The sequence below is a fragment of the Tachyglossus aculeatus genome, chromosome 4 (genome assembly GCF_015852505.1).
Source record: "Tachyglossus aculeatus isolate mTacAcu1 chromosome 4, mTacAcu1.pri, whole genome shotgun sequence".
NCBI classification, from domain to species: domain Eukaryota; kingdom Metazoa; phylum Chordata; class Mammalia; order Monotremata; family Tachyglossidae; genus Tachyglossus; species Tachyglossus aculeatus.
Window position 1 is genome coordinate 30,343,555 of NC_052069.1, and position 12,633 is coordinate 30,356,187.

At 43.2% G+C, this 12,633-nt stretch overlaps 2 protein-coding genes across 8 annotated transcripts in view; both read left to right on the forward strand.

Moving 5' to 3' along the window:
• MIGA1 (mitoguardin 1) overlaps positions 1–5,824 on the forward strand; it is an 86,377-nt gene extending 80,553 nt beyond the window's left edge. For all 3 annotated transcript variants that reach the window (XM_038745512.1, XM_038745513.1, XM_038745514.1), the window contains 2 exons: positions 2,357–2,473; positions 4,270–5,824. In XM_038745512.1, coding sequence (XP_038601440.1) covers positions 2,357–2,473; positions 4,270–4,488 — 336 coding nt within the window. In that variant the 3' untranslated portion in view covers positions 4,489–5,824. The remainder of the gene's footprint in view (positions 1–2,356; positions 2,474–4,269) is intronic.
• Positions 5,825–12,533: 6,709 nt separating this feature from the next.
• The window catches only part of NEXN (nexilin F-actin binding protein), a 73,846-nt gene continuing 73,746 nt past the window's right edge, over positions 12,534–12,633 (forward strand). For all 5 annotated transcript variants that reach the window (XM_038745517.1, XM_038745519.1, XM_038745520.1 and 2 more), the window contains exon 1: positions 12,534–12,618. The gene's annotated coding sequence lies outside the window, so the exon portion shown is untranslated. The remainder of the gene's footprint in view (positions 12,619–12,633) is intronic.

Below are 12,633 nucleotides of genomic sequence, written 5' to 3' on the forward strand. Positions count from 1 at the left end.
CACTAGGTTCTAAAGCCTTCTGGGCCTTCTCTTCCTGACACAGGCAGGATTTGGGGGTCTTGCCTTGTTGTTATCTTATGCCATCAAGTCATGTCCTTGGCATGGACGCCCCACCTCCATCTGCAATCGTTCTGGCAGTGTATCCATGGAATTTTCTGGGTAAAAATACTGAAGCAGTTTACCATTGCCTCCTTCCGCAAAGTAAACCTGTGTCTCCTCCCTCAACTCTCTCCCATGCCGCTGCTGCCCAGTACAGGTGAGTTTTGACTTGTAGCAGATTGCCTGCCACTCGCTAGCCACTGCCCAAGCAGAGAATGGAATGGATATGCCCCTGCTTGACTCTCCCTCCCATAGTTGAGACTGGTAGAGTACTGGAAACTCAACTCTTCAGGTGTGACCCTGAGAGGTGGATCTGTGCCTAGTCATTGTTGGACTCCGAGAGAGAACAGTCTCAGAGGATTGAAGGGGGCAGAAGCTAGATCGTAGGGATTAGAAAGGGGGTTGGAGGAGAGGAAGTGGAGACAGCGGTTGTTCAAGCATTTTGGATAGGAATGGGAGTTGGGAGACAGGGGCGATAGTAAAGAGATCCAGAGAGGGTGGGTTTGGGTTTTTTTGGTGGTTGTTTTTTAGGATAGGAGAGACATGAGTGTGTTTGAAGGAAGAGGGAAATGAGCCTTCAGAGAGTGAGTGGCTGAAAATACATCTGTCAAGGAGGGAAGAAGAGTAGGAGCAAGTGTTTTTATAGGATCGGAGGCACGGGTGATAAGGGTGAGTTTTTTAAGCAGGTGGGCGATCTCCTCTTGAGAGCCTGACAAAAAGGATAAGAGAGTGGATATGAGGATGGGAGGGAAATGGGAAGATTTTAAAACTTTGTGCCTAAACTTTCTTTCATAAAATAACTCATTAACTTCCTAGTGATAATAATAGTATTTATTGAGCATCCAGTTGGTGCAACACACTTTACTAAATACCTGGAAAAGTATAGTCGAAAGGCGTGACATTCATTCAATCGTATTTATTGAGCACTTACTATGTGCAGAGCACTGTACTAAGCACTTGGGAAGTACAAGTTGGCAACCTATAGAGACGGTCCCTACCCAACAGCGGGCCCACAGTCTAGAAGACAGGGAAGACATATTCCCTGACCCCAAGGATTTTTCACTTTTATAATCTTACGGTGTCTGTTTTATACATTCCTTGGCAAAGCAAAAACTTCCTTTTTAGAAACAACAGTGCTCAGGAAGCAGGGTTGAAATTGACGTCCATAAATATTTGGTGGCCTGTTTTTCAGGTTGTCATGGTTTTTGGTGGTCTAGTAAAATGAGCATGGGACTGGAAGAGAGAGAAAATAAAATCTTTCAAAATCTGAAGTGGAATTGGTTAGAATTTTCTGCTTGTTAGACTAAAAAAGGCCACCTGCATGCAGTATTTAGGTCTTTGTGCACTGCACTTTAGCAGGTACACTAACTTAGCCATTTAAGGTTGCTGAGCGCTGGATAAAGGGCAGTGAAAGCACCTAAAAACCACAGAGGCCGTCCCCAGCAGTTCTAAACAGAGGGGAGGAATTCCACTCTCCCTTGTAACTGTACACAGTAGGCAGTAGGGAGGTCTCATGATTTCTGAATAAAGTACTTGATCTCAGTTTTCTCATCTGTAAAATGGAGGTAAAATACATCGTGAGCCCATGTGAGACTCTGACTGTAGCCATTCATAAACTTCTACCTACCCCAGCATTAAATATGTGTAGTCAGCGTTTCCTACTATTAATAATACTTGTGGTATGTGGTAAGTGCTTAATATGTATTAGGCACTGCATATAGTGCTGGGGTAGAGAAGCAGCGTGGCTCAGTGGAAAGAGCACAGGCTTTGGAGTCAGAGGTCATGGGTTCAAATCCCTGCTCTGCCAATTGTCAGCTGTGTGACTTTGGGCAAGTCACTTAACTTCTCTGTACCTCAGTTATCTCACCTGTAAAATGGGGATTAAGACTGGGAGCCCCCCGTGGGACAACCTGATCACCTTGTAACCTCCCCAGCTCTTAGAACAGTGCTTGCACATAGTAAGCGCTTAATAAATGCCATAAAAAAAAAGACACAATCTCTGCCCCAGATAGGGCTCACAGTCTTAATCACTTTTTACAGATGAAGTAAATGAGGCACAGAGAAGTGACTTGGCCAAGGTCACACAGCAGACAATGCCACAATTATTATTGTTAAGACTGAGCCACTATCATTGACTTTTTGTTTTTCCTCAGTCAGTCAGCGAGGGCTATCTGATGGATAAAATTTCACTCTTCATGATTGGGGCTGGCAATTTCAGTTTGTTTTTTAAAAGTAACTGTCCTGTGTTTCTCAATAGGTGCCGGATGGATTTTTTGCTCACTTTTACGCTATTTGCGAGCACATCAGCCCTGTTCTGGCCTGGGGATTTTTAGGTCCTAGAAACTCTCTCTATGATTTATGTTGTTTCTTCAAGGTAGGTTTTTAGTAATCTTTGTACTAGAACCCTTGCAACCTGGGAAGCATATGAAACTTGTTTTAATGAAAACTTTAATTTTTAAGGCAGCATAGTCCAGGTAAATTTTGAGAGGGGAAAGAACCTACTTGAGATGAGATTTTGAAAATTTAACCAACATAGAAATCACTGGTTCTATTTGAATACTGTTAGTTTTTCACATAGTTTGACTGTAGCTGCTTAGGTTTTTTTGGGGGGTGGGGGGTTGTTGTTGTTGTTGTTTGTTTTTTCCACTTCTTTTGTAATTTTAATGCATTCTTGCATTTCTTTCCTAAGTGAGAAAGCCGGTGGCCATAAGCATTAGATAGATTTTGTCTTCACAGTAGTACATTGTTGCAAGTTGTAAACTAAAGTGCTTTCAGCTTCAAATAGAGAGTAAAGTATTGAAACAGACCTTGTATCTCAAGTTGGTATAGGTGGTTGCACCATTTATTATCAAGCTGGAATATTGGCCTCCTCAAAGCTCAGTGGGTGGGATGGTGTTTTGTTTTTTGTTTTTTAATGGTATTTGTTAAATGTTTAATAATAATAATAATAATAATGATGGCATTTATTAAGCACTTACTATGTGCAAAGCACGGTTCTAAGCACTGGGAAGGTTACAAGGTGATCAGGTTGTCCCATGTGGGGCTCACAGTCCTAATCCCCATTTTACAGATGAGGTAACTGAGGCACAGAGAAGTTAAGTGACTTGCCCAAAGTCACACAGCTGACAACCGGCGGAGCCGGGATTTGAACCCATGAATTCTGACTCCAAAGCCCATGCTCTTTCCAGTGAGCCACGCTGCTTCTCTTTACTATGTACTAGGTATTAAACACTGGGGTAGAGACAAGATAATCAGGTTGGACACAGTCCCAGTCCTACGTGGGATCACAGTCTTAATCCCCATTTCACAGATGGTAATTGAGGCACAGAGAAGTTAAGTGACTTGCCCAAGGTCACACAGCAGTCAAGTGGTGGAGCCAGGACTAGAACCCAGATCCTTCTAAATCTCAGGCCTGTGCTCTGTCTGTTAGGCGTATCCCATTTTGAGTTAGCCAGAAACTATTAGACTGAATAGTTTGGGATTATATGAATTTGACAACATGGAGAGAATCATTTCACTAACAAGTTGTTCAAAGATGCTGAGTTAATGAAAGAAAATCACATTTTGAATTAAAAGAAGTTATAAATAGATCCTTTATATTAGCAGCATCTAGTATGTTCAGTGTTCAAATACCTTATTTGTTCCATAGTTGTCCGTAAAACATTGAAGTAAAACTTAGATGCCGGTCATTTGGTGTCATTCAAAGCACTTTTGTTTGTGGTCTGACATACTCGACCTATTAAAATATTCATTTTTAGAGGTTCCTCAAATTTCAGTTCACAGCAAAGGTGGAGCTCAAATCTGTTGTTCCCCCTTCCAGACTGTGAGCCCATTGTTGGGCTCCTCTATATGTTGCCGATTTGTACTTCCCAAGTGCTTAGTACAGTGCTCTGCACACAGTAAGCACTCAATAAATACGACTGAATGAATGAATGAATGTTAGCAATCTCTGTTTCACAAAGCTTGCCATTTTATTTAAGCCTTCATTCAGTGTCTGTCAGATTGTTGGGCTGGAGTTTACATTTCAGTTTTGGGGTGGTACTACTGTTTGGGGCCGAATTCACACCCCAAATAAAGATCACTGTTGTGTCTGTTAGCCTCTTGTCAAATATGAAATCTCTTGCTTCACTGTGGTCTCACAAATAAATGCATCTTATGCTTCTGTACCAGGATCAAGTCCTTTACTTTCTCAAAGATATTTTTGACTTCGAGAAGGTCCGCTATTCCAGTATGGAGACTTTGGCTGAAGATCTTATGCAACTGCTCATTCGTCGCACTGAACTTTTAACAGCCTACCTTGGTGCAGATTCACTGAGACATGCTAGCAGCTGTGTCAGTGGCCACAGGCCTGTGGTGTCTAGCGGACTCCTGGAAGCAAAAGCTCAATAAGTACCATGAAGTATATGTAACGAAAATCACACATTTTTGAAAAAGGATCATTAAACCATCTATGTTGGTGAATGTGGACTCAGGGAGGTTTTAAGAAAACATCAAGGGAAAGAACACGTGATCACACTGTATATACATGTCCAAAAAAAAGCTGTCACTCTATCACTGATAAATAATGAATCCAAAGCGATTTCCGTAGTCATTGTGTTTAAAAAAAACAACAACAGAGCAAACCAAAATCCACTTTGAAATGTTTTTCATTTTCCACAATACTGCTTGTGATTGAAGTCAGTACTGGATCAGTGAAGTCAACTGATTTGTCTTCTTGAAGGCTGTTGTATGAAATGTGAATGTAACGTCTCATTTGACTTTATGCTTTGTGCCTAGAAATTTGATGCTTCAGCCAAGGTTATATACCGTCTCGACACACTTGATGTACTCTAAGGCACCCTTGTACAATCCAATGTTACTCCTGTAATGATAATGTATTTACCTTTGCCTTGAACTTGCATTTGTATGTGTAGCTGTTTTTGTACGAAAGCACAATTTAAATGATGCAGTAGACACGATCATTTAGGCAATAATTACTTTTAATATTCTATTTATATCATTGCTGAAGTAATTGCTTTTGTAACTTAATTTAGAAAATTATAAAGGCTAGCGGGTGGTAATTTTAAACCGCCTAAATGACTCACCATGGAGGGTTTTACAATTGAAGACATTCCAGTTCCAGCCCTGCTCTTTTTTCCTAGCACTGTAGAGACTGTTTATCTTCTGAGGGCTTTAGAGCACACCGTCTTTTAAACTACTGAATTTCAAATTGGTTTGAGGGTACAGCGCAAATTAGCTATAAAGACAGTTTAACCAAGCGCTTAGTACAGTGCTCTGCACACAGAAAGCGCTCAGTAAATATTGTTGATGATGACAATGGTGAACTGTATGTAGTTACCCAAAGTAGCGTTGAAATTACTCAGCATCTAAAGATGTGCCCTTACCCCCAGTGAGACTCACTCCTCCCATTTCATCTCCCACAAAGTCAGCTTCCAGTTGCCTCAAGGGATAAGCTAGTTCACTTGAAAAATAGTTTTAGTAGTCGTCATTTCTATATTGTATTTGGTGTGGTGTTTTTTCCCCCCACCTTGGATCTTGTAATTAAGCCGGGAAAGTTTTCCTAAAGAGATCATTCCAGCCCTCGATCACAAGAATATAACCATATAGGTTAGATCAAATATGCCAGATTTGGCAAACTACTTTTTTCACATATGCAAACCCTTTTTTTTTTTCAATATGGTATTTCTTAAGAGCTGACTATGTGCCGGGCACAATTACTAGGCACTGAGGTACATACAAAGCAGCGTGGCTCAGTGGAAAGAGCACGGGCTTGGGAGTCAGAGGTCACGGGTTCTAATCCCAGCGCAGCCACACGTCTGCTGAGTGACCTTGGGCAAGTCACATCACTTCTCTGAACCTCAGTTACCTCATCTGTAAAATGGGGACTAAGACTGTGAGCCCCACGTGGGACAACCTGATCACCTTGTATCCCCCCCCCCCCCCAGCGCTTAGAATAGTGCTTTGCACATAATAAGCGCTTAACAAATGCCATCATTATTATTATTATTAATCAGGTTGGACACAGTCCATGTCCCACATGGGGCTCACAATCTTAATTCCCCATTTTATGGATGAGGCACGGAAAAGTCAAGTGACTTGCCCAAGGTCACAGCAGACAAGTGACAGACCAGGGATTAGAACTGGGGTTTTTCTGACTTTCAGGCTCCTGCTCTATCCTTTAAGCTATGCTCCTTCTCACTACTTCACACTACTTTCAGAGAAGGACCAACTAGCACCATCTCTCAGACTTGTGTGTGGTGCCATATCCTGGGGCACGGGGGTAGTTTTACCTGAGTGAATGAGTTAATTCTCCTCTAAAAGTGCCTTATGTACACCTCAGAAGTCATTTACTCACCCAGCAGGATCTAATCAAATAGCGTTTAAAAAAAAAACGTGTTCAATTGTAGGGTCTGGTTTTGGATTTTTGAAGCCCAAAGTAGCTTGAGTTGGTGACAAAATATCGAGTATTTAGAACTATTTATTCTTGTGCATATTCACAAGCCATTTATCATGTAAGGCAGAGGAACTCTCCTGGAAATTAGGTATTAACTCCTTGACGTACTGTCTCCCTCCCTGTCACCCCTCGCATTAACTGTAAATGACAGTTAACAGTGACTTTTTTCTTTTTTTTTGTTATATCTCCATTTGGGGAGCCTCTGAATCAGTTCCTGCCCTATTTATACATGAACGTTTTTATTTTCTGTTTGGTAAATTACTATCATTGTAGCTGAAGTTTTTTCTCTGTTGTCAGCCCAAACATTTTGAACTGTTATTGCATGTCCTAAGCACTTTGTAAACACATATTTTGGGAGTAAGATTATTGCACTGTGTTAGTTGTGAGTGGTGGTGTCTGAAATGGCACATTTTGAAGAATTGCACTATTTAACGTTAAGCTGCTACTATTTTTAGAAAATATCTTAGTCTCTCCACTCTTATGCCAGGAGACATTCTTGGTGTCAAATTATTTTCCCACACCTACTTTTCACTTAAAAGGAAGTGCACCCATTCCTCTCAGTATGTTGAACCAAAAATTCTAATTCCATGAACGTGCTGGAAAAATGCACCATTTAAAATAGTGAGATGTGTTGCTTTAGATTAGTTCTTGCGAATGTCGAAGAGAACCATCCGTTCATGAGCTGCTTCTCCAGTTTTGCTTGAGCCTCGAAGAAAAAGGGCTAATGATACCAAAACAAATTTCAGGGATGAAAGTAGAAATAAAATCCGCTGCCACTTTTCTGGGTTTGGAAAATAAGAGCCTTCTGTTGGGAGGAATCTTATTCTGGGAAAGTGACTGGTGTGATTTGGGAATGCTACAGACCGATTTTTAATCCACTTCAAAACTTGAATTCAAATCAAAATGTTTTCCCATTGTCTACAAGTGTAATTATGTACACAAGCTTGAGAAGCCAACTGTTTCTTTTCATCTAGATAACTAATTTTGCTTGGTCAGGGTCTCGGAGGAAAGAAAGCACACAATGGCACTAGTGAACTTCCTTTAAGAGCCCTTTCGAAGAACAGGTCTTCAAGCCGGGGAAATTGAAGCATCAAAGCAGTGTCCATTCGGTCTTTAGCTGCTTTAATTAGGTAAGCCTGTCAGAAAATGGTTTGGAATCAGACTGTATACTGGTCAAGATTGTTGTATTCAGAAAATCCAGGTTTTTCATGTATTGCTTTAGGCAATAACATTTAGAAACTCCTTGTATGAGAGGATTGGGTTCTATTGATGGTGTGAATTACTCAGTAATTATTCTACGCATCATTTTGATTTCATTTGATGGGACCTTTATATATTTGTTATATTTGGTTGACAATCATTCTTGCTATTGCCTAAATGTGCAGTACTGCAATCATTGATTGTGTTTAATGTTAAAACACTATTAAATGAAACTTACAGTGTGAGAAAAATAATATTGGCTGGTATGCCCTAAAGGCACTGTAATAGACTTGGATGTATTTCTATTATTGCCAAATAAAAGACTGTCACTTTTATAATGCAAGTGTTTTTGAATTTTGAAAGAAATGTTTCAATGTCAAATCTGTGCTAACCATATTCATTTAGTCGTATTTATTGAGCGCTTACTGTGTGCAGAGCACTGTACCCGTATTGCCCTTCCTATTAGACGGTAAACCCCATGGGGGTCAGGGTCACAGTCTGATCTGATCATGTATCTATCTCAGGGTAGGTGCTTGATAAATGTCATTTTTAATAATCATATTTCATATTCATTCAGTCATTTGATTGTATTTATTGAGCACTTACTGTGTGCAGAGTACTGTACTAAGCGCTTGGGAAGTACAGTGTACATGAATACCTCTCAGCAATAGACCATTAATATATTTTATGTAATAGTGAATGTACTTCTATAAAGGAAAAATACTCTGGAAATTAATTTATAAATAACATATGTTATTTACAGTCAGCAACATAATAATGACTTATGTAGGTGTGCTTTACTTTGCCTTTTCTGATAATAGTGATACCAGTATCTTTAAAAACAATTGCTTCAAAGTCTTTGTAACCTCTAACAGTAGTTTAACATCCTTAGTAGAGATAGTCTAACCATTAATTCCAGGAATAATAGTAATAATGACGATATTTGTTAAGTGCTTACTATGTTCCAGGCACGATACTAAGCGCTTGGGTGGATATAAGCAAACTGGATTGGACACAGTCCCTTTCCCATTTGGGGCTCACAGTCTCAGTCCCCGTTTTACAGATGAGGTAACTGAGGCCCAGAGAAGTGAAGTGACTTGCCCAAGGTCACACAGCACACAAGTGGCGGACTTCCAAGCCCATGTTCTGTCCACTACGCCATGCTGCTTCTCATCCATCCAAGGTGAAAAACCTCTTTGTGCTCTTTAGGATTAGGCTATTGCATTTTTATGCCGCTATTATTTATAGCTCGCTCACCTCCAAATAACTTGATGTTATCTTCCTTTGAGAACCCAGGTGACCCTGACCCCTAACCCTTTGTGCGATAACCTCGCTGCTATTCCAGAGTTTACTGTCTGAAGAGTACTATACTAAGCTCTTGGAAAAGTTCAAGAGAATTGGTAGGTGTGAACCCCCTACCCACAAGGATCTCACAGTACTTCATCGGGGCAGGGGGTGGAACAGACATTCAAATAGATTACAGAAAGGGGAAATGATAAGACATCAAGGTCAATAAATATGACAAGAACAGCAGGGCAGGGTTTTAATGTCCAGCGGTCAACAAAGTCACAGTTGCAGCCATGACTGTGGCTTTCCCAAGTGTTTTAAAAGTTGCTAAGGGCTTATGCCGTGGGCACTTGAGTATTTCCCAGGCTGGGGCAGGGGCCAACGGGCCCGCCGATGGCATGCGGGGAAGGCCGGCAGCCTCTCCCGTGCAACTATCCCCAGCAGTCTGGCAGCACTTTGAAAATTAAATATTGACATGTGTGCACGTTAAAAAAAAAACATTCAATTCAGAAATTTTTATCCCTGCCTAGTAGTAATAGTACGTACTAAGCACTTACAGTTTTTTCTCTATCTGTTTTTAAATATATTTTGTTTCAGTCGATATTTTGGAATGTAAGAACACGTGAATGCGCTTTACATGATTTCCTAGAGAAAACTCAGAACTCTAAGTAAATAGCAACCGTCCAGAGTGCAGTTCTGGTAAAGCGGTGAGTATCAGAATGGTCGCTGTGAATTATTTGAAAATGAACACCTGTCTTGGTGTTCATTCATTCATTCATTCAATCGTATTTATTGAGCACTTAATTTGTGCAGAGCAATAGGAAAGGGTGGATCTCGGAGATGTTGTGAAGGTGAGACCGGCAGGTTTTGGTGATGGATTGAACGTTGGGCACCCCAGCTCAGGGTAGCTGGCAAGTCTGGCCCAGGAGTTGTGGGACTGGGGGCTCTGGACTGGAGGATGGGGATGGGGCCTCAGGCTAAGGCTCGGGATTACCGCAGAAACTAAAATGGGAGTCGAGAGACTGGAGCTCCCAGCAAGCATGAGATTGATCAGATAGAGGAATTTTAGAGTTGGTGAGGGTAGAGATGGTACAGTAACTAGAGATGATGAGATATAGCCTGCGGGCAGGTTGGTGAGTGGGTGAAAGATGGAGCAAGAGGTTACTGGAGTTGAGGAGAGAGAGGGCCATGAGATGGGATGGGGCAGGAGGTCACTGGAGTTGAGGGACAAGAGGTAGCGGGTAGTGGAAGGGTGTTTGGGAATTTCCGTGTGGCTATTGAAGTCCTCAGGAATCAATGTAGGGATGGAGAAAGAAGGAATGTGAAAAAGGAATCAAAATGGTTCAGAAAGTTGGAGGAGGGGCCTCGGAGGCAGTAGATGACCATGGCTAGTAACTGGAGCTGGGTGATAGAGGTGAAGGATATGGGCTTCAAATGAAGGGAAAGGGGGTGATGGGGAGGTGGCATGGTGTGAAATCAGCATGGGGGAACAAGAAGGAAGCGCATTCCTTCCCCTTTACCAGTGAGACTGGGGGATTAGGCCCTCTCTGGAGACAGCGGCAGGGGAGACAATGTCATCTGGGTGAACCAGGTTACAGAAGTGATGAGGAGGAGCAGTGACTGGGTCAGGAACACGTCAAGGCGCAGGGAAGCTTCCCCATGATGGAGCCGGGGTTCCCCAGGACCGAGGCTGTGTGGAGGACGCAGGGTGGAGGGGGTGCAGGTGGTGGGGAGGGGTTGGATGGGAATTACCTGAGGTGGGGGGAGGGAATTGGGGGAAGGGGGTTGAGGAGCAGCACTGGGGCAGAACAGGGATGGCTTGCGGGAGGGACCTGAGGGGATGTGATGAGGTCAGAGCAGTTGAGGGTTATACTAGAGGTTGTCGGCACCAATAACCACCCAATAACCGCCCCATATGGTGGTTCCGTTGGCTGAATTGAGTGCAGGTCCCTGGCTCCCTGAGAGCAAAGGGGCGGATGCTCAGGAATAAACCGGAGGCTGAGGTGATGTGAAGGCAAGGCAGCTGTCGATGTGCATAAAACCTAGCCTTTGTCAGCAGGGTGTCAGACAGCCACACCTGCTCTGCGTTCTCCACTGTGCCCTCAGGATACAGCCTTATGACAGTCTGTGCAGCCAAAAGGGCTAACGAAGGAATAGCAGTAATCATGCCTTTTCAAGAAACATAGTCCACTGGGCAATTCAGTTCTGTATAGTCCATTTGAACACGAGGCAGCATATTAAAAGCACGCTTTGCAATATTTGAGTACGGTGCAATAACTAGGCTATTTGCTCTGCTTAAATTTGCCTTTTTTGTCAAAGAAGTAAACTTGCAAATTATTTGCCTAATTTATGCTAACTTCATAGCAGTCTACATATTAAAATAGGCAATTTTGGTTACTCGACATTAACAACAGTGAGAAGCAGTGTGGCCTGGTGGATAGAGCACGGGCCTGGGAATCAGAAGGACCTGGGTTCCAATCCTGTCTCCACCACTTAACAACAGTGGTAGTACTTGTTAATCACTTACTATATGCCAAGCACAATACTAAGACCTGGGGAAGGTACAAGGATAATCAGGTCGCACATGGGGCACAGAGTAAGTGGAATGGAAAACAGGCATTGCAGATTTTGCAGATGAGGGAACTGAGGTGCACAGAATCAATCAGTCAATCAATCGTATTTATTGAGCACTTACTGTGTGCGGAGCACTGTCCTAAGCGTTTGGGAAGTATAAGTTGGCAACATATAGAGACAGTCCCTACCCAACAGTGGGCTCACAGTCTAGAAGGGGGAGACAGACAACAGAACAAAACATATTAATAAAATAAATAGAATAAATATGTACAAATAAAATAGAGTAATAAATACGTACAAACATATATACATATATACAGGTGCTGTGGGGAAGGGAATGAGGTAAGACGGGGGATGGAGAGGGGGACGAGGGGGAGAGGAAGGAAGGGGCTCAGTCTGGGAAGGAGTCTGTTGTCGGGTAAGGATTGTCTCTGTCTGTCGCCAAATTGCACTTTCCAAGTGGCTAGTCCAGTGCTCTGAACACAGTAAGCGCTCAATAAATACGATTGAATGAATGAACAGATGAGTGCCTAGGCTACCAAAGCGGTTCATTCATTCAATCGTATTTATTGAGCGCTTACTGTGTGCAGAGCACTGGACCAAGCGCTTGGGAAGTCCAAGTTGGCAACCTGTAGAGACGGTCCCTACCCAACAACGGGCTCACAGGCTAGAAGGGGGAGACAACAACCAAACATGTTCACCAAATGAAATAAATCGAATAGATCAAGCTGGAGGGGGGAGCGGGGGCGGGACTGAGGACTCGGGGGGCGGGACTGAGTGAGTCGGGGGTCCCGCCCGGAACGCGGGCAGGGCCGGCCCTCCGAGCCGGACTTTTATGGAAAGTTGCAGGCGGGGAGCGGGGGGAGCGGGAGGAGCCGGAGAGCTCGGGCTGCAGGCGGGGCTGGGCTGTTCTGTGCGGTGCGGTGCTGTGCGGTGCTGTGCTGCAGGCTGTGCGGTGCGGCCCTCCCCTGCGCCCGGCCCCCGGAGCCGGACGGACCCCACAGGTACACGGCCACCGG